General features: G+C 56.0%; 3 protein-coding genes and 1 long non-coding RNA gene across 14 annotated transcripts; 3 read left to right on the top strand and 1 right to left on the bottom strand.

Moving 5' to 3' along the window:
- Positions 1-54: 54 nt before the first annotated feature.
- Eef1d (eukaryotic translation elongation factor 1 delta (guanine nucleotide exchange protein)) lies at positions 55-14,332 on the top strand. Of its 8 annotated transcripts, none has more exons than XM_013520024.1 (10): positions 55-138; positions 6,323-7,422; positions 9,072-9,192; positions 9,776-9,898; positions 12,113-12,169; positions 12,502-12,601; positions 12,690-12,790; positions 13,061-13,279; positions 13,860-14,054; positions 14,235-14,332. In XM_013520024.1, the coding sequence occupies exons 2-10, from the start codon at positions 6,323-6,325 to the stop codon at positions 14,271-14,273; spliced, it is 2,055 nt and encodes a 684-aa protein (XP_013375478.1). In that variant the 5' UTR covers positions 55-138; the 3' UTR covers positions 14,274-14,332. The 8 variants fall into 8 exon arrangements, with proteins under 8 accessions (XP_013375478.1, XP_013375477.1, XP_013375479.1 ...); XM_013520023.1 differs by lacking the exon at positions 55-138 and adding an exon at positions 4,356-4,437; XM_013520025.1 differs by lacking the exon at positions 55-138 and adding an exon at positions 4,448-4,557.
- LOC102005221 lies at positions 145-4,356 on the bottom strand. 2 transcript variants are annotated; one of them, XR_262767.1, is made up of 3 exons: positions 4,262-4,356; positions 1,882-3,853; positions 145-623 (listed from the first exon to the last, which is right to left on the bottom strand). It is a non-coding gene; the product is annotated as an uncharacterized LOC102005221 (long non-coding RNA). The 2 variants fall into 2 exon arrangements; XR_262766.1 differs by having other exon boundaries at positions 145-1,038; positions 2,503-3,853.
- Positions 14,333-15,610: 1,278 nt separating the features above from the next.
- Positions 15,611-19,001, top strand: Naprt (nicotinate phosphoribosyltransferase). The gene is made up of 13 exons (XM_005395777.2): positions 15,611-15,875; positions 16,162-16,289; positions 16,410-16,492; positions 16,648-16,778; positions 16,870-16,985; positions 17,231-17,427; positions 17,504-17,644; positions 17,911-17,995; positions 18,088-18,168; positions 18,259-18,361; positions 18,448-18,602; positions 18,703-18,810; positions 18,886-19,001. Exons 1-13 carry the CDS (start codon positions 15,650-15,652, stop codon positions 18,946-18,948), a joined length of 1,617 nt encoding a protein of 538 aa, XP_005395834.1. The 5' UTR covers positions 15,611-15,649; the 3' UTR covers positions 18,949-19,001.
- Positions 19,002-19,549: 548 nt separating this feature from the next.
- On the top strand, positions 19,550-26,097 carry Mroh6 (maestro heat-like repeat family member 6). Of its 3 annotated transcripts, none has more exons than XM_013520027.1 (14): positions 19,550-20,779; positions 21,082-21,165; positions 21,341-21,495; positions 22,144-22,261; positions 22,418-22,602; positions 22,688-22,825; positions 22,958-23,072; positions 23,181-23,324; positions 23,394-23,567; positions 23,750-23,917; positions 24,146-24,265; positions 24,518-24,620; positions 24,718-24,783; positions 24,921-26,097. In XM_013520027.1, the coding sequence occupies exons 1-14, from the start codon at positions 20,468-20,470 to the stop codon at positions 25,172-25,174; spliced, it is 2,136 nt and encodes a 711-aa protein (XP_013375481.1). In that variant the 5' UTR covers positions 19,550-20,467; the 3' UTR covers positions 25,175-26,097. The 3 variants fall into 3 exon arrangements, 2 of the variants coding, with proteins under 2 accessions (XP_013375481.1, XP_005395832.1); XM_005395775.2 differs by having other exon boundaries at positions 21,022-21,165; XR_262765.2 differs by lacking the exon at positions 24,921-26,097 and having other exon boundaries at positions 21,022-21,165; positions 24,146-24,288.
- Positions 26,098-27,460: the final 1,363 nt, after the last annotated feature.

The following is a 27,460-nucleotide window of genomic DNA, read 5'->3' as shown; positions in this document are numbered from 1 at the left end:
GAGCTCAAGGCGGCGTCCCCCGCGGCGCCGGGCGTGGTACGCCCCGCTCTATTTCCCGTGTGCGGCGCGGGCGCCCGCCCTTTCCTCCGCAGTCCCGCGCTGTAGGTTCTCCTGCGTTGCCGCGTCCTTGGCTGGTGTGTGAGTACCGCGGCGCCGTGTTATGAGCGCACGTGCTGGAGACCCCAGGAGCCGGGTTCTGCGCTGGTCGGGCAGTGTGACTGGGTGGCGGCGGACCGGGACGCGGGGCGTGCGGCCAGGCACACATGAGGCCACCGGGCATGGCCCAGCCTGGGATCCTTCCTGCGGTCGGTTGGGGCTGACTGCCGTCCCTCGGAGGCCATAGTGCTTGTCTGCCCCAGCTGTTACTCGGGCCCACAGTTTTTACTCTTCGCTAATACGTGTTTATTAAGCATCTCCTGAGTACCGGTCTCTAGGCGTAGAGGGGTGTTACAGGCACAGGTGTAACCGTCGTGGAACTTAGGTGGTCCATGAATACAGGAAAGAAAGAGTAAAGGAGAATGCGTTGTGCTGAGTTGGTTCAAACGAAATAGCTGCTTCTAGGTGTGGATAAGGTGGTCCGGAAGTGTCCTGGGGAGAGATCTTGAAGGGGACGATCGCTCTTGCTGTTCGGAGAAAATGGGAGTTTAGAGGGCCTAAGCAGAGCAAATGTGGGTTCCTGAAATGAAGGCCTCCCAGCGAAAGGAACTTTGTTAAAGGTGGTCTGTTTTACAGGTTGACGGGCTTCTGACAGTTTTCGTAAGGCAGAGGGAGATGGGTCTCCTGCATCCCTGATTTCCCCTTTCTGATACCCTTTGGGTGCCCAGCCTGTGCTAGGGATGGGTGTGGAGCAGAGATACCCTCTTAGGTAGGGCAAAAGGCAGATGTGACAGGAGCTCCAAGTGTCATCTGAGAAAAATGCCTTCTCACCAAGAGCCTGGCACAGGAACTCAGGCCTAAGCCAAGCTCCTAGACCTACCTCTGCAGTGGCTCTCTGGGCCCTGAACCAATCTCATGGAGGCAAAAGAGTTCATGATCTGCCTGGAGTAAAAGAAAGGTGGTCTCAAGGGAGGGTAGGTCCTCTCCCAGGCTGTTTGATGGCCAGTTCAGCATGGGCTTCTGCTTCCTCACCTTGTAGTTAAGGGAAACTGAAGCATCTCCCGGTAGGATGCTGAGGTGGGGGATGTCAGAGGGAGCAATTGGGAGTGTGTACAAAAGGGCCTCTGGTGCTTTTGCCTGGGATGTGCTCTGGATGGTTTCCTGCCCTGCTTGGAGCAGCTGGATGCAGGACCCAGCCAAGCTGAGTGAGGCTGCAGGGGCTTAGTACAGGTGAGCAAACATGCTTGACATGAGGGCTTGAAGTTTGAGGAATACCTCTGAAGCCAGGCATGATGGCACATGACTGTAATTCAGGACTCTGGAAAGCTGAAGCAAGAGGATTGCAAGTTCAAGCCCAGCCTGGGCAAAATAGCAAGATCCTGTCCCAAAATTTAAAAAAAGGGACTGGGGATTTAGCTCAGTGCCACAGCGCCTGCCTGGCAAGCGCAAGGTCATGAGTTCGATTCCCGGTACCGGAAAACAAACAAACAAACAAAAACCCAAAATTTAAAAACAGCTGGGCATGGTGGCACACGCCTGTCATTCTAGCTGAGATGCCTCAGGGAGGCTGAGGCAGGAGGATCATTGGGAGTTCGAGACCAGGCTGGGCTACAAAGTGAGCTCAAGGCCAGCCTGAACTGCATAGGGAGACCCTGTCTCAAAAAAACAAAAAACAAAAAACAAAAAACAAAAAAACCCAAATTAAAAACAAAATAAACTACATATATAGCTCAGTTGGATGGCCCTGTGTTCAAACCCCAATACCACACCAAAAAGAAAGAGTACCTCTGGATTGCTGGCATTGATCATTTGTGGGCCCTTGTCCTGTACCAGGGTTCTAAGATGACCTGTACATATTGGAAGTTGGAGGAAGTGAGATACTCCTGTGAAGGACAGGTGTTGGAACGTGCTGTGAATCTCTAACCCCTCACCTCACTGACTTGATGACTTTCTGTGGCCATCTACTTAGTCTTTTTTCCCTATACAAAATGTCACACTCCTGACCCCAGCTAGCATAGGTATTGTCAAGCGTACCAGGAAAGGTTCATAAAGCAGGAGTAATGTAACAGATCCCATGGCTGTGCTGGGCTGGTGGATCAAGGCAAGGTATCTGGGGGCTGAGACAGATGGGGTTTGCTTAGCCTGGGGTGCAGTGGCTTTGTTGGTTAGTGTCAGCTTCTGAATGCAGAGGTACGCAGGGCCCCCTCCTCCTACAGCACAGGTTTGTGTTTCCGTATAGGGCTAGAATATCAGGAGTCAGGCAGGAACACAGCTGGACACTAAACATATAGAAAATTCTAGTAGGCAGCATCTGGTCCACAGACTCAGGCCAGGTGAGCCCAGAGGGAAGTGCTGCTGAGGTGGGTGTACAGGCTGTGCTGGCTGGCAGACCATTTCCTTGCCCACCTTTCATAGTTCCATTCTGCTGGAGGCTTGTCTGCATTTGAATGGGTGAATATCTTGGGCCCAGGCTGCTTGAGACACATCCCAGGCATGAAAAGTGTGGAGAAAGCCCAGAAACCAACTCTTCTGGAAAACTTCATTTTCACCATTTGTGGAGACCTGTGAGCTCTTGCACTATAGTAGGCACCGCTATGCCAGGTCATGTTCTCCAACCAGGAGTATTCTTGGCAGGGGGTCCAAGTTAGCAGAGGTCACAAGGGCCCTGTGCCCCCAAGTCTTCCACTCTAGATGTGCCCAGCCACAAAGACTGCACATTTTTTAGAGCCTGTCTCTGCCTCTGCTGGTGCTGCCAGTACAGGCCCTGGGCTGGATGGCCCCACAAGGCTGTTTTGGGCACCTCTCACCAGGATCAACTGCTCACTTGGCCCTGTGTGCAGCCTCAGCTGCCTGCACCCCAGGAATGGGTGAGGTCCTGATGCCTGGGTTGTGACAATATCTAGGAGTGGAACTGGGGCTGCTCAGGCCACTTCCTCTGGGTCCTCACTGTTCCCCAGGCTCCATTCTCTTTTCGGCAAGCTCCTGCTGCTGCCTGAATAAGGATCAAGGAAAAAAAAGTTGACCATGTATAGAAATGCAGTGTTGGTCTGTTGGGGCTCACAGGACTTGAGAAGTTCACTGTTTCCTGCTTCCAGGCTGTTCTTCCCAGACAGCTGCGTGGATGCGTCCTCCAGGGCAGCATTTGACCTCAGATGTCTGGCCTGGATGCAGTCAAGCTGAAGGTCCTGTCCTTTTGTGCACATGAGGAAATGAAAATTGGGGAGGACCCTGTCCTGCAAAGGCCTTTGTTGCTTTGCTGGAGCGCTGTGGTAGCAGCCCTACCTGCCTTGCCTCTTGTTCCTCTTTAAGGGTAATACTTGCTAAATGAGAGGGCTGGTCCCTCAGAGGGCTTTTGTCATCTTTTAGGCCCCTCTAGCCTTCTGGACCAAGTGCCAGTGCAGGAGAGGGACTGGGCCCCAGGGGGCACAGCTGGGTGCTGGCTCACCTTGTCCCAGGACAGGGTGGGAGAAGGTAGCTCCTTTGGTGGTCCCTCCTTGTCCCCAGGGCCTACCTGGGCTCAGCTAACAGGACCCCCAAGAGCTGTGCTTTAAGGGATGATGGAGTAACCGTGAGCATGTAGACTGGGCAGCCACCTGGGATTTTGGTGGTAGGGGTCTGTCTGAAGCTTACCTGCTATATACCACTTCCACAAGCAACCCCTAGATGGCCATCCACTGTCCTCGGTTGCCTGAGCTATTGTCTGGCATGACTGGTATTTCCTACTGCTCTAACCTTGCTGCTTTTCCTTCATGCTTTCCTAGGAGGCCAAAGCAAAAGTAAGTACACTTGCCCAATGTGTTGTGTCTCCTTTTTACCCAAGCCAGGGAACCCCTAGCCATTGCTTTGCCTGAGGGAGATGCCTGGCCACCTGTGAGGAGTTGGCCTTTGCGGGGGGCATTGATACGGTCTTGAGCAGCATCCTGGGCTGGTGCCAGGTGGACTAGCATGTGGCCTTTTTATCTTCTGTGGGGACGTGGTGGCCCCACATGAAGATGTGACCTGCGAAAACAATGGCCTTGTCTTCTGGTGGGCACCTTGGTGGTAGCTTTCTTCCCTGAGCTGCTGTTCCTGCTCTGAGGGAAAGCCCCAGGAGCTTGATCTGAGGTCACTGGCAGGGCATTGTTTCTGGGGGCTGCTGAGGGGTCTGAGGTCAGCCCAGGCCTACCCTTTCTGTGGGAGCAGAGCAGCTGGTGAGTCTGTAGAGGCTTGGTACCAGGGAAGGCTGTTGGGTAGAAAAGTCCTGCTGCCGTATTGGCGACAGTGAGTGATGTCACAATGCTCTGCCTTCTGGGCTTCTGCTCCTTCCCCCATCCCTGCCTCTGCCCCGGCAGCCTAGCCTTGGTAAGGGAGGGGTGTTCCAGGGCCCTCTCTGCTCTGGGCCTCTTGGCTCTTGGCCCTGGTTCCTTGCTGTGGAAAGGGCTTAACAAGCTGCCCTTAGAGAGCCTCAGCTCTCCTTTGGAGGTGGGCTTTGGGATGTGAGAGGTAGAGCTTTCTAAAGTCCCCTGCATGGGTGGGATTTGGACAGCTAATACCTCGGGCCATGGGAGTGAAGGTTTGGTTTTGTTGGGGGTGAATATTGGAAAGGGTTCTAGACAGTGGTGTAAAGGTTTGCTGTCCAACCAAAGGCTAAAGGCTGTCCTCTGGTGAGGGAGGGCCCACTCATCCCCAAAGGTGTGGCAGGTCTGCCTTCCTTTATGCTGTACCCTATGACCCTGCAGAAGCAGCAGGGTGGTAGCACCCTCCACCAGTCAGCTCCTGGGTGCTATTAGTTGGGTCTGGCCCAAAGGAGTCCTCATAGCTTCCTGTTGAGGCAGGAACCATGGCGGCATTTATTTGTATCCTTAGAGAATTTCAAACCCTGGGGATTCTCTTGCCATGTCACACCTGGACATGTGGCAGCGACTACAGGGTCAAAACCTCCATTGTGGCTCTAGTTCATGTTTCAGACCTATAACCCTTGTCTTATTATTATTTTTAGTCTTTTTGAGACAGGGTCTCGCTGTGTAGTTCAGGCGCTGGCCTTGAGCTCACTTTGTAGTGTAGGCTGGTGTTGAACTCAAAAAGACCCTCCTCCCTTAGCCTCCCGAGTGCTGGGATTATAGGCATGCGCCACCATGCCTGGCAATATAACCCTTGTCTTACGTGGGGCTGCAGATACCTACGGTGAGGGAATCCTGTGTCCAGTGAGGAAGCTGAGGTTCTGGAGGCAAGATCTTGTCCATGGGCTGCAAGTGGGGTATAGCATCCTTGGGATCCCAGGACCCCTTAGTTCAGGTGGACTCAAGGATATGGGTTGGCCACCTCCTGTTGAGGGGGCAGCAGCTAACCTAGGAGCCTGGGCTGAGGCTTTTTCCCTTTTGGGAAAGTCACCAGCATCCTCCCTGGTATTTCCTGTTGAGGTTGCCCTTCAAGGGTGAGCACGCAACCTCTGCTCTTGCCCATCTGCCCCTCCTTCCACTGGAAGAGCATTGCTCTCTGTGGGTTGGTGGTGTGCTTATGGCGATCACATATAGTGATAGGCCTATGGGTAGCCACAGATGCCTTTCTGTGAAATGAGAGAGCAGCCAGCTGGCCCAGGGCAGTGACCAGATAGCCTATGAAATCTAGCCATAGTTAGTATCAAATGTGATGAGTAATTTCTTAGTATGAGTAAGTCTCAAAAATTACATGGGCACTGGCCAGAGTGGTGCATGTTTATAATCTTAGCACAGTGGGAGGCTGAAGTGGGAGAATGGGAAGTTCGAGTCCTGCCTGGGGAATTTAACTAGACCTTGTCTCAAAATTTTAAAAGGGTAGAGTTGTAGCTCCATGCAAAAGCCCTGGATTTAAAATCTCCAGGACAAAAAAGGAGAAATTCATGGAGTATACTTACATTAGAAAGCTGATGGTTTATAGTAAGTCAGATCTGAGAACAGCGTGTTTCTATTTTTTATCTGGCAGCCCTACCTGGAGCTCCATGGGAAAAGGTTTCTATGGCAGTTGGATTTGGTGCTCTGATTAGCAAAGGCAACTTTTGTAGTTCAAATATATAAAAATATGAATATGTATGTTACTATACTTGAGTTCCCCAGTGGATTGACTTGAGCCCTTGCATGTTACCTCATGGAGACCCCGGGGGGCCTCCCTACCCACCCTACCTGTCAGACCCACGAGGGCGCGGGAGGCAGGTGCCTCTGCTGTGTTGCAACTGCCTTCTTGTGCTTGCTTTTTAACGCTGCGCGCGAAGATGAGGAGCGGGAAGGCCTCCTGTGCCCTGGATACCGTCTGGGAGGACAAGCACAAGTATGAGGAAGCTGAACGGCGCTTCCACAAGCACGAGGCCACACAAGCCACCACCTCTGCCCATCAGCTCCAGGTTGAGGTGCCTGCTGTGAATGGGCCTGGCCAGGAGGACACTAAGGATGCTTATGAGGCAGAGGCCCTTGACACCGGCAGCAGGAGTAATCCTAGGAAGAGCCTTGAGGGCAAGAAGCCCCTACAGAAGAAGAGGAAACGCTCCCCCAAGGGCTGGCTTGGCCAGGCAGACCTGGCCTTTGTGGGCCTTTCGGCTGACAGTGTATGGCTGGAAAAGCCACTTTTCGATCAGGCAGAAAGCTCCTACCGCCAGAAGCTGGCTGACTCAGCTGCCCAGGCCACACAGCCACCCGCCCTGGCCTCTCGAGGCCCCTGCATACATGGGACCCTGGTGGCCTGCCACCATGTAACCTGGGGCATCTGGGTCAACAAATCTTCCTTTGACCAGGCTGAGCGGGCTTTTGTGGAGTGGTCACAGGCCCTGCTGCTGGCTGCACAGGGGAGCCGCAGGCAGGGAGCTCCTGACACCAGCTCAAGGGCTGGCAGCCTCAACCTGACACTAGCCTGCCAGCCCAGCACGCCGGCCAATGGTCAGCCCACTCTGGGCAGCCTGCAGGCACTGGTGAGGGAGGTGTGGCTGGAGAAGCCCCAGTATGATGCTGCGGAGAGGGGCTTCTATGAGGCCCTGTTCGACGACCACCCCCCAGGGAAGGTTCGCCTGCAAGAGCGGGCCAGCCAGGCAGAGGGAGCTCGGCGGGGCCGCAGAGATCGGCGGGCTCGTAACAATACCATGGGAAGCAAGCGGGCTGGGCCACGTCGTTCTGACAGGGAGGCTCCCACTGCCTTGCCCTACTGGTACTTTCTGCACAAGGACGCAGAAGCCCCTTGGCTTAGCAAGCCCTCCTATGACCGTGCTGAGTGCCGCCACCACACCACTGAGGCCCTGCGCATGGCCTGGTGCCTCGAAGCTGCCTCTCTGATTCACCGCCCTGGGCCCCGGTCTGGCCTATCCATGTCCAGCCTGAGACCCAAGTAGGAAAAAATATATGGGTGGGAGCCCAACCTGGCCAGCACAGGGACACTGTATCCTGGGTGGGGACTCTCAGACCTGAGGACCTGCTAAAATAAGCTCAGGGCCTGTTGGGCAAGGGGTCACAGAATCCTGAGCTGTTGGGGGAGGTGTCAACCCAGGGTAGAATCCTTCGGTCCTTCACAGGGTCTCCTTTTGGATAGGCAACCCTAGAGTGGCTTCTGGCTAAGGTGTTGAAGGACGGGGTTGTGCACAGGGCAGGTAGGAAGCTGTGCAGCTGGGTCTCTGGTCTCTGGGCTGCCTCAGGGTAAGATGTGCAAGCTGTGTATTGGCAGCCCCAGCTGGCCTTGTCATATCTACCTCTAAGGTGAGGCGGTCATCAGACCAGCAGCCCCTATCTGCAGGATCTTGGTCTGCCCACCTCTCAGAGAAAGGAGACCTCCTTTCAGCCTGGGCCTCCAAGGAGCCCTCCTCCAAGACAGGTAGATGAAGCTCCAGCAGTTGTTTGTAGAGGCCAGGGGCCCGAAGGGCCAGTACAAGGTCTACCCCACCCCAGCCAGCTGGGCCTGGGAAGATGGAGAAGACAGAAATGGTCAGAGAAGGACTTGGGGGATCCCAAACAGCACTGCAGGGGTCTCCTGGGAAGTGGTGCCGGCCTTGGCCCCTGATACCTTGGGAGGGGTGGATCTGGGTTTGCCAGTGTGATAAGGCCTTGGTGTGAGGATAGGGATGGGACCCCATTGCAGAGGTGCCATTTCTGCTTGCCAGATATCTGTCCCAGTGTTCATGTACTCTGGCTCCTCACCCAGCACTCTTGGGTGAGGGGAGCAGGGGAGGGCTCCCTTTCCTCTTGTTGCAAGGGGATACTTGGTGAGGTCCAGTAATGGCAGGAGGTCCCTGGTGGCAAAAGGGGATTGGGTCTGTCTTAGATTTGGTGGGGCAGAAGGAATGGTCTGGCTTGGCCAGCAAGTGAATGGCATGGGTGGTACTGTGCCATGAGGTCTGGCTTACAGCTGGTGGGCTAGACTTGGCCCATAGAGTGTAGCCTATTGGACACTGGTAAGTGGTTCACAAACTTCTTGGTCTCTAGACCCAAAAGAACTTTCGTTATTTCTGTTCATTATTTCATCTTAGTAAGCAAAACAGAAATAAGTACTATAAGTACTTGTTGAAGAACAGTGTTTTTTGAGGGATAGTACCAGTGTTTTACATTGTTGCAAATCCCTCATACCTGGCTTGGTCAGAGGCAGCTCCACTCTAGATATTTCTGGGCTCAAGCTGCCCTGCCTTTACATGTTTGACTATGGTTGGAAGGGAAGATCTAGGGGACCCCTACGTCTAGAGGTTTTGGGAGCCCCACCCACATATTGGAGTGAGTTTGTGCTGGGGGCAGGAGGAGGTGACAGGGTAATGGGGTGGTGTCATGCTAAGAACCACTCACATTGCCTTGGGGGCCTGAAATCTGTCACCCAGGATGGAGATGGGGTAAGGGGTATCCAACGCCAGCAGACTGGGCTGGCACAGATTTGATATCTGAGATTGGGGTGGGGTATCAGCAGGGCAAGGTGGGCCACAACCAGAACCTTCAGGGAAGGGCTTCTGGGAACCTGTTCTCTGAGCCTTGCTGACCAGCTTCTCCCCCTCTCACCAGAAAAATGGCCACAAACTTCCTAGTGCATGAGAAAATCTGGTTCGACAAGTTCAAGTATGATGATGCAGAAAGGAAATTCTACGAGCAGATGAATGGGCCTGTAGCTGGTGCCTCCTGCCAGGTGAGGACTGTGCTTGGTGCTTTGGGGTGGCTCTCTTGCCAACAAGAATGGCCCCACTTGGTGGGCATAGACATGCTGAGTCTATGGCTACAGGTGGCTACAGTGCTGGGAGTAGTGCCTTGGCTGGCTACTGGGGTGCTTCCTGCTCTTGGCTTTTTGTTCAGATGCACGGGCCAGGAATAGACAGGTGTCTTTCTGGTGAGGGCCAGGCCTTTGCAAGTAGTCCCCCTGCAGAATGCCCACATCCAGGCCCTGTGGCCCTGGCCTTGAGCATCCTTGTTGCCCTTCTATAGAGCTTTCATTCTGTGCGGTACTTTGTTTGTTTGTTTGTTTGTTTGTTTGAGACAAGGTTTTACTAGCAGTTCAGGTTGGCCTTGAACTCACTTTGTAGTCCAAGCTGGTCTCGAACTTGCATCTATCCTCCTGCCTCAGCCTCCAGAGTGCTGGGATTATGGATATATACCACCACGACTAGCCAATACTTTCTTGTTCTATGAGCAAAGGTTTTTTTTTGGGTGGGGGGTTGTGGGGGTTTTTTGTTTTTAACAAGAACAAAGACTGGTTCTTTCTGCACTGTCTGCAGGAGAATGGTGCCAGCGTGATACTCCGTGACATTGCAAGAGCCAGAGAGAACATCCAGAAATCCCTGGCTGGAGTGAGTACTCACAGCCACATACCAGTGGGCTTGTGCTTAGCTGAACAGCAGGTCTGGTTTTTTTTTTTTTCCCCTCCTCAGTTCTGCTGACTATTTTGGCACTGTGAAGCAGAGATAGGTTATAGTATGCCTTGTGCTATTTTTCCAATACACTGAGTGCCCAGGCTGAATCTAAACCCACAGAAGATGCCACAGAAGATAGTCTTGCTTTCTCAGCCTTTCCGTGTCTCTTGCCTGCTTGTCAGCAGTCACCCTGGCCATTTGTGTGGTGCCACCCATGGGCTCTGGGGCTGAGGCATGCTGTTCTGCAAGGTGTGTACTGCAGGGACAGTCCTTGAAAGCCTGTTCTTCTTGCTTGCTTCCTGTTGAAGCAGCTTGTGTGTCTGCCTAGTTCGTCTTCCCTTGGGCAGGGCCTACCAGAGGAAGGGGTGGTCATTCCACAAGGTTTTGAATTCAGATCATAGGGTTGGCACCACTGTAGGTTTGAAGCCTGCAAAGAGGCCTTGTGGTCCTCCTTGGTCTCTGGGTTATAGGTTGAGGGGAGGATGGTGGCTGTCCTCTGTGTGTTGAACGGCTGGCTGGCTGGGGAAGGGTATACGCTTTAGATGCAGGGCAGAACTGCTGTTCTGGACATCAGGGGACTCAGAACCCTGTTTTCCCTGTGGGAGAGTGATGATATTCTGGCCTTGAGGGCCGGGTGTTAGTTTCCTGTTAACTGCTACAACAGACCACCACAAGCTTCATACTAAAGCAGCAGAGAAGCCAGTTGTGGTAGTTCATGCATATAATCCCAGCACTTGGGAGGCTGAGGCAGGAGGATTGCTGCGAGTTTGAGGTCAGCCTGGGCTACATTATGAGTTCAGTTCCAGCCTAGACTTCATAGCAAGAGCCTGTCTTTCAACCCCAACCCCCGCAAAAATAAAACAACATAGATATGTCCTCTGTGCTTCTAGAGGTCAGAAGTCCAAAATGGGTCTCATATGACTAAAATCCAAGTGCCAGCAGAATGGTATTCTTTCTTTTTTTTCTTTTTTTTTCCCCCCTCCCTGTACTGGGCTGAATCATCCTGCTTTGGCCTCCCAAGTAGATGGGATTATGGACATGCATGTGCCACCATGCCTAGATGGGTTAAAGATTGTGTGTAAAGTGCCCCTGAGGCCAGGATGTGGCCATCCCACTGTCATCTCTGTCAGGTCCTTTGGCTTCTCTGCCATCCTTTATCTGGCCAAGATCCAGTGCCCAGAACCAGGGCAGGCTGTGTGACCCTGAGCTACAGGAATTGTTCCTGCCCTGACTGTGTTGTGCCAGCCTTGGCCATTTGGAGACTAGGAAGTGAGACCCTTTTCAGGTCCCTTGGTGACTTCTTTTTCCGCCCTTGGTGACTTACTGCCTCATCTGGGGGCGGGGCATGTTTTCTTTGTCCCCAGGCCTGCTGTGGGATGTGCAAGGCCCCTGGCTCCCTGGCCTAGTTGCTCCTAACTCTAGCTCTGGGCAAAGCATTATTCTCTTGTGTAAAGGCCCTCTCTCTACCCTGGAGAGGCAGCCTGGCACTCTAGCCTGGCCTCCATTCATACATTCCTGCCAGTCCTGGTCTTTTTCACTGGGTAGTAACTGTTAGGTGGGCTTCCTGAAGCTCACTCTGTTCTGCCAGGCTAGCTCCCATACCAGACACATCAACAGGGGTTGTCGTCAGTATTGTTACAAGGGCTGTGACAGGACAGAAGGTCCCCAGGCCTGAAACCATTATGCCATGCAGTGGGAAAGGCCTGTGTATCTGCTGCCTGCTGCAAAGAGTGAGTTCTGTGTCTGAGCAGGTGCTGAGACCCCCATCTATATAGAGGAGTCCTGGGGAGGAGCCTGCCCCATGAGGTTGAGCTATGACCTCTGCATCCAGGTGCACCCTTTCCTCAGCCAAACAACACGTAAAGTCCTCCCTAAAGACTGTCGTGTCTAGGGGACTGGGGATTTAGCTCAGCGGCACAGCGCCTGCCTGGCAAGCGCGAGGTCATGAGTTCGATTCCCAGTACCAGAAACGACCAAAAACAAACAAACAAACAAAAAAAACAAAAACAAAAAACTATAATGTCTAGATGGGCTAGCAGTCTAGGCTGGACTTGAAATCATAGCTTGCCTGGTGGTCACCCAGAACCATCCACAGCTAACTTGGGAGTCAGATGGCAGGTGCTGAGCCCAGGGGAAGCTAGGTGTTGTTTGCCAGCTCCTTCCCCCACTTGCCCCTCAACTGCTGTCCCTTCCCATTTCCAGCTCAAGGAGGTGTTACCTGACCCCTCTGAGGCCCTGAGCCAGGCTGCCCTTGGGACTGTAAGTCCTGCTGCACGCTGCCTCTGTGTTTGGGTTGCCCCGGGCCCCCTTGCTTCTTGTCCTGTATTCTGTGCTTCGCTGAAATTTTGGCCAGTCTGTGCAGCCACCCTCTCTGAGATCAACAGGTCTTCATCACTCTTACAACGGGCTGAGCCCTAGCAGGAGGGCGTCCTGCCTTCCTCTCCTTCTCCCTTCTTGAGTTGAGTCTCCAGCAGTCCTGAGCATAGCAAGGGACCTGCTGGAGTCACTGGCCTGTGTTCCTGAATGGCTGTAAATGAGGGGACTGAGAAGCAGCCTTGGGGCTCTGAGTCTGCTTTCCCCCTGTCTCATAGAGCTCAGGCCCTGGGCCCTCCAGCGGGCCTGGTGGAGACCACAGTGAGCTTGTTGTCCGGATTGCCAGCCTGGAAGTGGAAAACCAGAACCTGCGAAGTGGTGAGTCCCTGGGCCTGATAGACCGGCGGGCGGGGGAGGGGGGCAGGTAACCCCTATCCTCTGACCACTGTGCTCCTTGCACCCCCAGTGGTGCAGGATCTGCAGCAGGCCATCGCCAGACTGGAGGCTCGGCTGAATGCCCTGGAGAAGAGCTCACCCATCCATCGAGCCACAGCCCCACAGACCCAGGTGAGCACCTCCACCCGATGCTGCAGAGGAATGTGCTCCCCCAGCTTCCACCTCTTGTGGGCTCTCTCCAGCAGCAGGAAGGAGCTAGGGATTATAAGGATTCACAGTGATGCCCAGATGGACCCCTGGGGCAGGGTTCAGGCAGCTTCTTTCCATGGAAGCTGTTTGTGAGAGCCATAGCCTGTGTCCTGGGGCTGTCTCCTGTGGGCTTCTCCAGATAGTGGAAGGCAGAGGATTGGGTGGGATTCAGCTTCCCCTCGCCTATGGCAGCACGTGTCTCCCATGCGCCAAGTGGAGCCCCCAACCAAGAAGGTGGCCACACCAGCAGAGGACGACGAGGACAATGACATTGACCTGTTTGGCAGCGACGAGGAGGAGGACAAGGAGGCGGCCCGGCTGCGGGAGGAGAGGCTAAGGCAATACGCAGAAAAGAAAGCCAAGAAGCCCTCACTGGTGGCCAAGTCCTCCATCCTGCTGGATGTCAAACCTGTGAGTTAGGGACATCTTGGGTCTTGGGGAGGCCAGGAGTCACTTAATCATCATGGGGTGGGGGGTGCCATGTGGCCCACCCAAGGCTCAGCTTATGGCTCCTTTTTCCTCCTCTCCTGGATCCTAGTGGGAAGTCAAGTTTAAAAATCTTAAATTAGGAGCCCAGCATGATGGTGCACACCTGTAATCTCGGCCTCTGATCCCAGCACTTGGGAGGCTGAGGCAGAAGGATCACTGCAAATTTCGAAATTATTCTGGGCTACAAAGTGAGTTCAGGGCCAGTCCGAACTACATAGTGAGACCCTGTCTCAAAAATACAATGCAGGGGCTGGGGATTTAGCTCAGCGGCACAGCGCCTGCCTGTTAAGCGCAAGGTTGTGAGTTTGATTCCTGGTACCAGAAAAAAACTAAAAAAAAAAACTTTCAAACAAAAATGCATTGCAATACAAATCTTAAGTTAGGAACAGAAACTTGGCAGGACATGTGTCAATTTGTAATGTTTCTGAGGGGGAGGGCCTGCTCTGATGTCCTGAAGGCTTCTAAGGCGGCTCTGTCTCTCTTCCCCTCCTCTTCCGCCCAGTGGGATGACGAGACTGACATGGCCAAACTGGAGGCCTGTGTACGCTCTATCCAGCTGGATGGGCTGCTCTGGGGTGGCTCCAAGCTGGTTCCTGTGGGTTATGGCATCCGCAAGCTGCAGATCCAGTGTGTGGTAGAGGACGACAAGGTGGGCACTGACTTGCTGGAGGAGGAGATCACCAAATTTGAGGAGCATGTGAGTAGACCACGTGGCATGAATGGGTGGAATAGGAGACGGGCTGACCTTGGGGTCCCACTCCTGCACCTGCCACCTCATATCAGTAGGGGGCAGCAGGCTCCTGGCCACACAGGACTGGAGGAGTGGGCCTAGATGTAGAAATTGTCTTGTGCTAACACTCCACCTTCACCTCCACAGGTGCAGAGTGTGGACATCGCAGCTTTCAACAAGATCTGAAGCTAGGCGTGCATGTGTGCAAGGGAGGCCCTGCCAATATTAAAAACTGAGACTCTGCACTCTGGCTCCTGTCTTGTTACTGGGTGGGCACTGCTCTGCCAGTTCCCAGGCCCTTCCCATCCCCCGCTTACCCCCATTTCTACACTGCCACTTGCACAGCAGTCCTGTGGATCAGGCCGCCTCACAGCCTTGCATGGTCACCTTGTGCGCTGCTCAGCTCCTGTCCCTGTTGGTCCTCACTTTATGTTGCAGGTGATAAGTCCATTTCAAGCTGCTTAGGCAGAAACAACCTCATTGACTGCAGAGGCTAAGATTTCTTCACTCTGCGCCCTTTGTCCCTGCTCCCAATAGGTGTCCTGGCCCTGCTGCAATGATGATGTGGGGTCATGTCATCCACTCTCCCTGGCTTTGGAGGGCCCTGGCCTTACCTGCTAGATACCTGGCCCCACTCCCGTTGGCCAGAATATGGCTAGCCATGCCCCAGCAACCCCATGTGGTCAGTGATTGTCTTGGGATTCCTCTCCTAGACTGTGACCTGTGTGGCTGGTATGATAAGTATCTGGGTTAAAGGGTGTCTTTTGGAGTCTTGTCAGAGCTGATGGCCTCAGGGTCCCTAGCCACAAGACAATGGAATCCTGCCACAGTTTTAGAAAGGGCTGGTGCTGTAACACAGCTGAAGAGCATTTATCTAATATGTGAGGTCCTGTGTTCAATGTCCAATATCAAAAAAGGTAAAAGGATTTCCTGCAGGACCTGGAGAGCACGACACCATAAAAGCAACCACCCTAGAACACTGGTTGGGCCTTCAGGCATAAGATCTTTTTGGCTGAGTTCGGTGATAACACACCTGTAGTCCCAGCTACTGAGGAAGATCATGAGTTCAAGTCCAACCTGGGCAATCTCCAGACTGTCTAAAAGGGGATGCAGCTCAGCATTTGAGTTCCCCAGGTTCAGTCCCCAAGCCTGAAAAACAAAACCTTTTTGTTGCCAGCTAGGATTGAGCAGACAGCTCCCTATCTCTTTCTTGGGTGTGCCTCTTCCGAGAAAGTTGGGGCATTAGCCCAGCAGCTAGGAACTCTTGAAGAGGAAACCTGCCCTGCCCTTCCAACCATTTGGGGAAGAAGCCAGGGTGAAGTCCTCCCATCCGCTGCTGGAGCGGCCGTCTCTGCATTCTGAACCCTGCTCTGATGAAAGTGGCTGGTGGCTGTGGGCCAGGGCCTAGAACTAAGGTGGCTTAACTAGTAGGCACTTCCCGGTGGGAGCAGCAAGCTTTCTGCCCCACCTACCTTTTACTGGAAGGGTGTCCCCGCCTCTGGGTGTTACCCCAGGCAAGGCTGCTATTGGTCCGGGTGTGTCACGCGGGGCGACACTGTACGATGGCGGCCCAGCGAGACACAGAGGGGCGCTCGGCGGCCCGGCCGATGCTCACCGACCTGTACCAGGCCACCATGGCGCTGGGCTACTGGCGCGCCGGCCGGGCGTGTGACCCCGCCGAATTCGAGCTCTTCTTCCGCCGCTGCCCGTTTGGTGGCGCCTTTGCCCTGGCAGCAGGTTTGCGTGACTGCGTGCGCTTCTTGCGCACCTTCCGCCTGCAGGACGAAGGTATCCCCGCAGACCTCCAGGGCAGTCCCTTTCCCACAAGAGTCCCACCGCCAACTGCACTCCACGACCCCGATTGAACTCCCGACCCTAGAAGACCTCCGAGAACCCAATTAGACTTTCGACTCCCATAGACCCTGCGACCCCCAGTCAGTCCCCTTATAAGGAGAACCCCTCACCAGAAGTACATACCCTCCTCCCCTACACAACGAGACCCCTACTCATCATCACTGGAATAAGACCCCCTGACCCCTCAAAACCCCGAACACAAGCGTCCTTGTCGTCCCAGACGTGCAGTTCCTGGCCTCGGTGCTCCCCGCAGACACGGACCCAGAGTTCTTCCAGCACCTTCGGGACCTAGACTGCTCCTCGGTGACCTTGCGGGCCCTGCCTGAGGGCTCTCTCGCCTTCCCCCGTGTGAGTGCGGGGGCAGCTGGCTGAGAGGGTGACAAAGGGGCTATTGGGGGCGCCTCACCACCCTTCCACAGCTGCTTCTCCTGCAGGTGTCAGGGCTGCTTCTGGTCTCCCTCTCCACAGGTGCCCCTACTGCAGGTGTCAGGGCCACTTCTGCTTGTGCAGCTTCTGGAGACTCCGCTCCTCTGCCTGGTCAGCTACGCCAGGTGGGTCTTAGTGATTGGACTTGAGGCTGGCCATAACTTAAGGGGCAGGGGAGGGGCAAGCTGGAGCGCTGGGGCTGGAACTCCAGGTCCTAGGTAACCACTGGCTTGTGGAGCTTCTCACTAGTCACCTGGGGTCTCCTGTCTCCTTGACACAGCCTGGTCGCCACCAATGCAGCTCGACTTCGCCTGATCGCAGGGCCTGATAAGCGACTGCTGGAGCTGGGCCTTCGGAGGGCTCAGGGCCCAGATGGGGGCCTTACTGCCTCAACCTACAGCTACCTGGGTGGTGAGGGCCTGGGGGAGGCAAGGGCTGTGAAGAGATCCCACCTACCCCTACCTCAGTGCTGCCCTCAAGCCTGCCTAACTCCTTCACCTAGGGTTCGACAGCAGCAGCAATGTGCTTGCCGGGCAGCTGCGGGGTGTGCCGGTGGCTGGAACCCTGGCCCACTCCTTCATCACATCGTTTTCTGGCAATGAGATGCCCGCTGACCCAGTCAGTATCTCTTCTCAGTGCCACTCTACTCTAGAGGGTAGACCCCAAGGCTAACTCGCCCTTGAAGGGGTGGGCTGGGTTCAGCCAAGCATACTGGCAGATGCCAACCTGGACAGGTAGTCCCAGGGCCACCCCAGGAAGCTGGCACGTGGGTGGCATTACCTTTGCTCCCGATCAGAGTATATTAGCCACTCCCAGGCCTCACTGAACACTAGGGTCCATGCCCCACTGACTTCTCTCCACAGATGTTGGCTACGGCTGCTGGTGAGAGTCCCAAGGTGGACCTGGCTGCCAGTGTAAAGTTGTGGTTGGAGCGAGTGTGTGCCTATCTGGGGCTGGGTGTGCAGGAGCCACACCCAGGGGAGCGGGCAGCTTTTGTGGCCTATGCTCTGGCCTTTCCCCAGGCCTTCCAGGGCCTGCTGGACTCCTACAGTGTGAGGAGGTAAGCCCCAGACTTTCCCCCAGGGATGGGCTTGGCAGAGCAGCTGCAGCCCCCAGCCTCTTCCCTATGCTTGCAGGAGTGGTCTCCCTAACTTCCTAGCAGTAGCTCTGGCCCTGGGAGAGCTGGGCTACCGGCCAGTGGGTGTGAGGCTGGACAGTGGCGACTTGCTTCAGCAGGCTCAGGAGATCCGAGGGGTCTTTCGGACTGTGGCAGCCCAGTGAGTGCCCCCTGGAGGGTATGCCTGCTAAGAGGACCTGGGGAAGCCAGGAAGTAGGGTTAGGGGAGGAAAGGATGGTGGTCCTGCTTAATACCCAGAGCCTCAGGCTGGTTTCAGGGGCCACAGCACAGGCCCTGAAAGGGAAGCAAGGGGTAGGGCCACCAGGAGCTCCTAACCAAAGCACAATTGTGGGTGTGGCTGACTGGGGGAAGAGGGGAGGCCACGGTGAATCAGAAATGTCATGGGGCTCCCCAAATTGCATGCAGATTCCAGATGCCCTGGCTGGAGTCAGTCCCCATCGCAGTCAGCAACAACATTGACGAGGAGGAGCTGGCCCGACTGGCCCAGGAGGTGGGGTAGAAGGGACAGGCAGGCCTAGGGTGGCTGGGAAGGTCCTGGGACCCCGCAAGTGCTGCTGGGCTCAGTGTCACCTCTCCTCCCAGGGTAGTGAGGTAAACATCATTGGCATTGGTACTAGTGTGGTCACCTGTCCCCAGCAACCTTCACTGGGCTGTGTCTACAAGGTAAGAACACTGTCTGGGCCAAGATGGGTGGATTTGGAGGACTCTAAAGGGTGAGGGACAGGGTCTATCCATCCCAACACTTTCCTGCAGCTGGTGTCTGTGGGAGGTCGGCCCCGGATGAAACTTACCGAGGACCCTGACAAACAGACATTGCCAGGGAGCAAGGCTGCCTTCCGGCTCCTGGCCTCTGACGGTGAGCCCCTTCCTGCCCCCATCTTGTCCTCCTGCAATGGTCCAACTTGCCTCCAAGTTATTCTCGCCTCCCCTACACATGCACAGGATCTCTGCTGTTGGACCTGCTGCAGTTGGCAGAAGAGCCACCACCCCAGGCTGGGCAAGAGCTGAGGGTTTGGCTTCAAGGTGCCCAGGGGCCCAGCATTGTGAGACCAGCCCAGGTGGAGCCACTGCTGAGACTCTGGCTGCAACAAGGACAGGTGACCCCCACACACATTGCACCCCCCAACCCCTTCCAACTTGATGAAGCCCTGGCCTGAGCCAGCCTCTCTCCCTGCTTCCTCTTTCCCTCTCTTGCAGCTATGTGAACCGCTTCCGTCTCTGACAGAGTCCAGAGCCTTTGCCCAGTGGTCCCTGAGCCGCCTTAGCCCAGCACATAGGCAGCTGAAGAGCCCTCTGCTGTACCAGGTGGGCACAGGCCCTGGAAGTGGGCCGCCCTCTGTCCCATAGTTGCCCACCAACCTCCTTCTCTCTTCTCTGCAGGTTGCACTCTCTGAGAAGCTTCGAGGTCTGGTGGACAGTCTGAGTAGCCTAGGTACCCCATGAGAATTCCAGGGGTAGGAACTGCCTAGAATAACACATATCACTTGCTGTCCCTACAACTTGTCATGTGTCATTTGTTCACCCAATCTGTTGCTCACTTGGCCTCCTGGGCCCTCAGGGGTTACACTAGAGTCAGCCAGGAACCTCCCAGTCTCACCCCAGGTTAGGCCGTGGGGACCAGATCTGAGGCTGAGCAGCAGCGTCACAGGGACATCCAGGGCTTTGGAGTCTGCCTCAAAGTTGAGGGAGTTATTGTGGAGGGTCTTCCCTATCAGGGTCCCCAGTGTGGAATGGGGTGTCAGAAAGAGTCCAAACATGACCCCAGGCCACACCCTGGCCTTGGGACCTCAGCTCCTGACCTAGGAGCCCAGGTAGGTAGCTCCAGGAGGTGGCTCACTGGGGGCTGATCCTACCTCTGTAGTGATCTTAGGGTACAAAGGAACTGCTCAGAGCCGGGCATGGTGGCACACTTCTGTATTCCCAGCACTCAGGAGGCTGAGGCAGGAGGATCACCTCAAGTTCAAGGCCTCCCTGGGCTACAGAGTGAGTTCAAGGCCAGGCTGAACTACAGGGTGAGACCCTGTCTCAAAAAAAAAAAAAAAAAAAAAAGGAATGGCTCAGGAGGGGGCTGTAGGTCTGGTAAGCATTGGCTGGGCCCTGGGCCTTACCTGTCCAGGCAGCCTGAGGTCCACAAGCCAACAAGGGCATGAGGGGAATGAATGCTGTCCCTGGGGCACTTCCAGGAGTAATCCACCTACCCAGGTATTCCACCAGACCAGCTCAGCTGGCTGCCCTGACTCAGGGAGGGGCAGTGTCTAATGTGTGATTGGATGAGGGTGTAGGGTGGGGATTTAGGGCAGAAGCCCAATCAGGCCACTCCGAGAGCCTGAGCCTGGAAGGAAATAGACACACACTCATCAGCACACAGTGCCTGGATAGGCTCAGGACAAACCACCTCAACTATGCGTTCCCAGGAACCCAGAAGAGCCCACACCCACAATGGTGGGCACCTGTTAAAGCACTTGAGAGGGATGCCCCGAGCTCAGAGATGATGATACCACCCACCCACTCATGCCTATCCCCAGGTATCTGGCTGGGTCAGAATACATGGACAACAGCCCAGCTCCTAACCCTGCTGGCATCTCTTCAGAACCATGCACAACTGCTCTGGGCCCCAGGCAAGACAGGCTGGGTGTTAAGGTTCAGGGCCCTTCTCCCCACTGTCCTTGATTTGCCCTCTCTGCTCTGGAGGTAGGCAGAGCCAGACCACAGACACTCTGGCTTCAGGCCAGCCGTTTACATCCAGCAGCCTGACAGGAGGGTCTGTGATAAGCCCTTGCCAGGATGACTCCATGTTTCCCCAGCCACTCCTGCCACATGCTCACACAGGCACGCACACACACGCCATCACGTCTGTCCGTGGGCACGCCTGTGGGTCCGCCCGGGGCCTGCTTCTAGGTCAGGCCTGCCTGGGCAGGACTTCCTGGGAGGGGCAGTGGCAGATGCTGCTCTCTGGGGCACCATGGCTGGTGATGTGTGGGGCAGGGGCCGGGTCCAGGGCCGGGGCCAGGGCCGGGGAGCCGCTGTGGGGGCCCTAACCCTGGCAGCTGTAGCTGAAGGGATCCGGGCCAGCCAGGAGCAACCCTTGGGGGCCCCTTCCCCCAGCCCTCAGCCCAAGCCCCGGGAATTTGAACCTGAGGCTGAGACCCAGGTCCAGCCTGCTACCACTGCCTCTGGGACTGAGCCTGGAAGTGGGGCCCCTGCCCCTGCAGCTGGCAATGAGCCCTACTCCCTGAACAGTGCTCAGGAGGCAGTCCCTCAGGGACCCCACCAGGTGAGTTGTGAGGGTAGGACACTGTGGGGGGTCAGTGGGGGCGTGGCTCATCTTCAGGCTCTCACTTGGACACTACATGGCCCAGGGCTGCTGGATCTGGGGGAAGATACTGGAGGGTAAAATGGGCTGGAGGACATGCAGGGGTGTGGATTTTTGTAGTAAACTGGGAGGGCTGGGGAGGAGAGCTGGAAAAGGCAAGGGGACCTCATACACTCCGCCCACCCTGCCCTGGGCTCCGCCAGAGTTCCTGGGAGGAGGGTGCCCTCACTGACCTGGCCATGTATGTGGCTACCTGCCTGGAGGAGGCTGGCTTTGCGGGGACCCAGGCCACAGCGCTCACCTTGTCGTCAGCCCTGGAGGCCAGAGGGGAGAAGCTGGAAGACCAGGTCAGTCCCCACTCCCTCTCGACCCCTGCAAATGGCCCTTCAAAGCAGGGGTTTGGAACTTGCGACTGGCTCACACGCCCCGTTCAGGCTGCGGTGGGGGTGGGGTGCTGGCTCTTGGGAGGGTCAGTTCAGCTTTAAGGAGGCCTGACTGCTGGCCTGTGTTTTTTCCACCTAGGTGCATGCCTTGGTGCACGGGCTGTTGGCACAGGTGCCCATCCTGGCTGAAGGGAGGCCCCGGCGGGCCGCTCTGCGAGTGCTTAACTCACTGGCCCTAGAGCACGCGCAGGACGTGGTGCGTGCGCTGCTGCCGCACTCCCTGCCCCCGGATCGGTAACCTGCCCCACCTACTTTCCCCGCGGTCCCACGCAGCTTCCTTCCCTCTTCCTGCTTGGCCAGGGAGTCTGGCAATGACCTGTAGGGAGCTGTAATGGTGTAGAGCCCCAAAATTCTCTCTGCTCTACTGCTGTCTCCCATCGATGCTCCTTTTAGCTCAGTAACCGCCTCTCTGGGCTTGTGGTCGCTGACTCTGGGGTCCTGCCTTGGGACTGCCTTCTCTTGGGAGTAGGGGCTCAGGTAGGGAAGTGGAGTTGCCCTGGGGACCAGCCTGGGGTTTCCCTTTGGATCAGGGTGAACAAACAGGCACCCTGATGCCCCTGGCTCTGCTTAATTTTGCCCTAGAAGTTATTTTATTCTCTATGATGATATATTGTTTAAAATAACCCAAGGTCTGTTTCCCTGTCCTTGACCTGACAAGGCTGCAGGAGGGTCACCACCTGGCAGCTGATCCTGTGGATCCAGCTCTGCTGTGATCTTCACAGTTGCCACTTACTTTCTGTAGGACCTGGGGAGGGAGAAAGAGGGGGTTTCCTTCCTCACCCTGCTGGAGTCCTCTTGGCATCTCTACTTCAGCCCCAGCAGCCCCCCAAATCCGGCATTTTACCCAGCCCTGTCTCATGCTGGGGCACCTTATGTCCCCAGAGCAGCAGCTGAGCTATGGCGCAGCCTAAGTCGGAACCAACATGTCAATGGGCAGGTGCTGGTGCAACTGCTGTGGGCACTGAAGGGGGCTTCCGGGCCTGAGCCCGAGGCACTGGCGGTGAGTGGCTCCAGCTGGCCTAGGCGGGGGTGAGTGAAGTGTGGACCATGTATGTCCCTTGAGGGTTTGTTCTCACTCTGTCTTGGTGCCCTGGCCCTCTGGAGCCAGACTTGGCCCCAGTGCAGCTCCAGCCTGAGTGGACTGCTTGTTCCACAGGCCACACGTGCCCTCGGGGAGATGCTGGCTGTATCAGGCTGCGTGGGAGCCACACGTGGCTTCTACCCACACCTGCTGCTTGCACTGGTCACACACCTACATGAGCTGGCTTGTGGAGGATGCTTCCCTGAAAGTCCTAAAGTTTGGGTCCTGTCCCACAGAGGGCCACCACACAGCCACGCCAGGTAAGAAAAGACACCCGAGTAAGTAGGGAGTTGGCCAGCACCTTCTTGGCCCTCACTGTCCACTCACTTGCTGTTCCTACCTCAGCTGCACAGTAGAGACCTTCAAAGCCCTGCTCACTGGGGATGGTGGCCGTATGGTGGTCACATGCATGGAGCAGGCAGGAGGCTGGAGGAGACTAGTAGGAACCCACACCCACCTGGAGGGTGTCCTACTGCTGGCCAGGTGAGGGGGCCCTCCAGAGGGCATACCTGGAGGAGGCTTGCTGCTGACCAGGTGCAAGGCAAGGGCATGGGGTGGGGAGGTCTTCTCCAGGGCTGTCAAGCGGAAGGAGAGCTCCCATTTGCCTCATTGCAGTGCCATGGTGGCACACGCAGACCACCACCTGAGAGGCCTCTTCGCAGACTTGCTTCCCCGGCTGCGCAGCACCGATATCCCACAGCGCCTTACAGCTATGGCTTTCTTCACTGGGGTGAGCTCACTGCCCAGAAAAGTAGTGAGGGATGGGTGCTTACTTGAACCCTAAGCGGCCGTAGCTCCACAGGGACCAAGAACATGCTGACTTTGTGTCCCCTGCTAGCTGCTGCAGAGCCGGGCCACTGCACAGCTCCTGCAGGAAGACTTAATCTTGGAGCGGCTTTGTACCTGGCAGCGCGACCCTGAGCCCACGGTGCGCTGGCTGGGTCTGCTAGGCCTCCGACACCTGGCCCTGAATTGTGGGAAGGTGAGACCTGGCTGGCATGGGAGTGGGACAAGGTCTGCCAAGGATGGCCACTAGACCCTGTCCCCACAGGTACGGCACATGAGCACTCTGCTGCCGGCGCTGCTGGGCGCACTGGGCGAGGGCGATGTACGGCTTGTGGGTGCAGCGCTAGGTGCGCTGCGGAAGCTACTGGTACAGCCAGGTGTGCCGTTGCGGCTCCTGAGCTCACAGCTGAGGCTGCGCCTCCCACCACTTCTGGATGATGTGAGTAAGGCCTTGCCCTGGCCCCTGCCCTTCCATCCCACCCCCAGCCATGCCTGGTCCCTGGGTCACCCAGCCCCGCCCTGGGCTCTCCCCAGGCTTTCTCTGCATCTCCCTCCCAGTTGCTCCTTCTACTCTGGCACTCTTCTCTCTCTCCGCCATCCTGACTGGGCCCTTCTTTGCAGGCCCGGGACTCTGTCCGTGCCTTGGCAGTTGGGCTCCTGGGTACGCTGGTGCGGCGGGGCCAAGGCAGGCTCCGGATGGGACTTCATGGCCCCCTTCGGAAGCTGGTCCTGCAGAGTCTCATGCCACTGCTGCTGCGCCTGCATGACCCTAGCCAAGACACTGCTGAGGTCAGCTGTCCCATCCAAACCTCCCTTCTCCTCCTACTGCCCCTCCCCAGGCTATGGGTCAAGGACACCCAGGAGGACCTTGAAGCCTCCCAGGGTTTTAGTCTTCCTTCGGGCCACTGTACTCAATCCCCCTGCCCTGGGTACTTCCTACCCTTCTGCCTACAGCTCCTTCTCTCTGGCTCTTGCCATTTTCTGAATCCCTAACCCTACTCCCTTCCCCCATGTCAGAGTTCAGAGTGGACCCTGGCCCGCTGTGACAAGGCCCTTCGCTGGGGCCTGCTGGAGGAGATAGTCACTGTGGCCCACTACGACAGCCCAGAGGCTCTAAGCCGTGTTTGCCACCGCCTGGTCAGTAGAGGAAGCAGGTGCTGGTAAGGGGGTGTGGTCAGCTGCCCACTTGGTCCAGGATTCTCCAGGCCAGTCCCTCTCCAACAGCTAAATCTGGTCACCATGCTCCTGATGGGGCAGATCCACAGCTTCAAGCTGTGCTACCCTCCCCAGGGACTTCCCACGGGACCTCAGTTCCCGGAGATACCTTTGTGCCCTCCTTTCCAGGCAGGCTTAGTGTTCCTGTCCTGCTATGGACCCTTCTGTTCCCAGGTTCAGCAATACCCAAGCCACATCCCCTGCTTCCTGAGCCAGACCCAGGGCTACCTGAGGAGCCCACAGGATCCCCTGCGTCTGGCTGCCACCATGCTTCTAGGTGAGGCACTAGTCTCTCTCAATAGGGCTCTGGAAGCTGTACCAGCCTCTCCCTTCTGGGGCATGGGGCTGGAGCTCACTGATTTGTTTTGGTCCAGGCTTCCTGGTCTACCATGTGAGCCCTAGCCATGTCAACCAGGATCTGCTGGACTCCCTCTTCCAGGGTGAGAACCCTACATTCCTGAGTGTGGGGTCGTAGAGAGATGGCAGTACTAGGGCAGAATGGAGGGGAGTAAGTAGGTCAGGCCCAGGCGAGGGTGCCGCTCCCACCCTTCAGGATCTCAGCTGCTGCTTTGCTCAGATCTAGGGCAGCTGCACAGCGACCCAGAACCCGCCGTGGCTGCAGCGGCACACGTGTCTACACAGCAGGTGGCACTGCTAGCCAGTGCACAGAGCCAACCGAGCCGGGGCCACCTCCTGTACCTGATCTCTCGCAACACCTGCCCAGGCAGGCCCACACCACGCTACGCTGACAGCCCATTCCAGCGCCGGAGCCTTGAGGGCCGGTGGGGCTGCAATGGACCCTGCTCACCTGGCCCAGTGCCCAGCTTCTAACTCAGGCATTGCATCCTTGCAGTCACTGGTCCCCACAGCAGAAAACCTGTGGGACACTTTCACGTGAGGTCCCCTGAGCCTGGTGCTGGACGCCAGGCCTTTGTCCTGGGACTACCTCCCAGAGGTCACCATAAGAGTGTGGAAGAGGGACAGCTGACACCATTTCACCCTGAACCCTCACCTCTTGACCACTGGGTCCTTCTCCCTGCCAGATCTGTTCTTCCTGCCTCCTGGAAGAAGTTGGGCCTGGCCCTTGGCCTGCACAGCCTCTGGCCTCCCAAGCCAGGATCTTGTGGGGACACTGTGAGGGCGCCTGCCCCCTCCTGGGCCTTTGCCTCTTGCCTGGCCTTGGCTGTCCCACCTGTCAGAGGCTTCCTCACCACAAGACATCGCCCTGTTCCTTGACGTGTCTGCTATTTCTGACTGCTGTCCTGGCTTAAGAGGCACTGACCTGCTCTACTGTCCATACCTGCTGTTCCCCTTCCCTGGCCACACGACCTCCCACCTCCTGTGACCTTGTTTAGAAGACTTTCTTGTTTAGAATCCCTTCCTGCTAGACAGCAAAGGCTGGGAGTACACCAGGGGCTGAGGTATGGGAGTGGGCATCTCGGACCGTGAGCAGGGGTTGTGGCACTCAGCACCTTGCACAGGGCTGAGTGGGAATGGTGGGACTGGACAGATGGGAAGAGGCTCCTCTGGGGGCTGCCAAAGCTGTGACCTCACGCCTCTGGGTGCTTGCCTGGGCAAGTTCCCTCACCCAGAAGGCCTGTGTTGAGACATACTCTCAACTTGCAAGGCCTCATTGTGAAGGGCTGGGCTGTTCCCCCACACTGGGGGTCCTCAGGGGCAGGCATGGGGTCCTGCTCACCTCATCTCTCCTGCACTCCATGAAAAGTTTTTAAAATAAAATATAAATACCCATAGCTTGTAGTAGATTGTCTGAGAAGGTGCTTATGCTGGGTACACCAGACTCAAGATCTGGCTTCAGCTAGGGCAACCAATGAAGCATCGTGCAACCAGAGGTAAGGGTCAGACTGGTGGCAGGTTCAAGGTCAGGCAGCTCAGGCTACAGGGTTTGGCCAGGGTCAGGGTGGGTTTGCCTTGAGATGGAGAACAAGTTAAACAATCCTCCACCACACTGAATCAATCAGATCACAGTTCTATCAGGACTGGCATTAGGGTCTCTATATAGGTGGTCCTCAGAGAGGTTAGGGTCAGGACAAGGGCCTAGCTCTTCATGGAACCAGAGGCAAGGATCAACACTAGTTTGGATCTTCCAAAGCAAATACCAAGCTGTGAATGGTGATGCACACCTGTAATCCCAGCACTTGGGAGGCTATGGCAGGAGGATCACTTTGAATTAGAAGCCGACCTGTGCTACATAGTGTGTTCAAGGCCAGCCTGGAATATATAGTGAGACCCTGTCTCAAAAAAACAAAAACTGAAACAAACAACAAAGCAGATGCCAAAATGAGAAGATGCTGGAGAGGCTACTAGATACCAATGGAAGCGAGGGAGGGAAGGAAAGGAGGCTGGACGGAAACACTGGACATGCACAATGGCCTTCAGGAGTTCTCAAGCTGGCCTCCTGTCTAGCAGTCACTTACATGTAGGGCTGGCTATCAGGAGACAGCCTAAATGGAGCTCCTTAGGAGTAGCTCTCTACCCCAAGAGAAAAGAAACCTGTTCTCCCCACCCTTCTTTCAGACCCGGGGGTGAATATGTGACACTGTCTCTGCTGTGCACAGGTTTATTTGCATCCCGTGGTATGGCTGAACCATCCAGTGGGCAAACTCAACAATGCCTGAGTCCACCCTCAGATGGGGGCTCAGGTGGGGAGGCAGCTATGGTGAACAAGGCAGTACTCTGTAACCCAAACTCCACAGTGCTGGGGAGAGCTCACACGGTATCCTTGGAAGGCTGCTTAGAGCCAGGCTGTCTTCTTGTCTTGCACATCATTCTGCTTTGGGTGTATGTCTACCCCACCTATCATGGCTCTGCTCCAGTAGCTGCTGGCCACACAGACTCCCTAACAAGATGTTTGCTTCACACAAAATATACATGGCCTCTAGGAATGTGACTCTGCATCAAAACTTTTCTGCTGGAATTACAGGGAAACCACCAGTGGCCTGGTGGCCTGGCCCCTCAGTGGGGATGCCATAGCTCCAGCACCAGGCCTATCACTTTCACCTGCAGAGAGCTGAACCATGTTAAATCTTCCAGCTGCGGCTGAGGCTCAGAGGACCAGGGGATGGCCATACTCTGACTCATGCACTGACCTTCCCA

This window comes from Chinchilla lanigera, unplaced genomic scaffold (assembly GCF_000276665.1).
Source record: "Chinchilla lanigera isolate Chin_1 unplaced genomic scaffold, ChiLan1.0 scaffold00053, whole genome shotgun sequence".
Taxonomy (NCBI): domain Eukaryota; kingdom Metazoa; phylum Chordata; class Mammalia; order Rodentia; family Chinchillidae; genus Chinchilla; species Chinchilla lanigera.
This window is presented reverse-complemented; position numbering and strand designations above follow the sequence as displayed.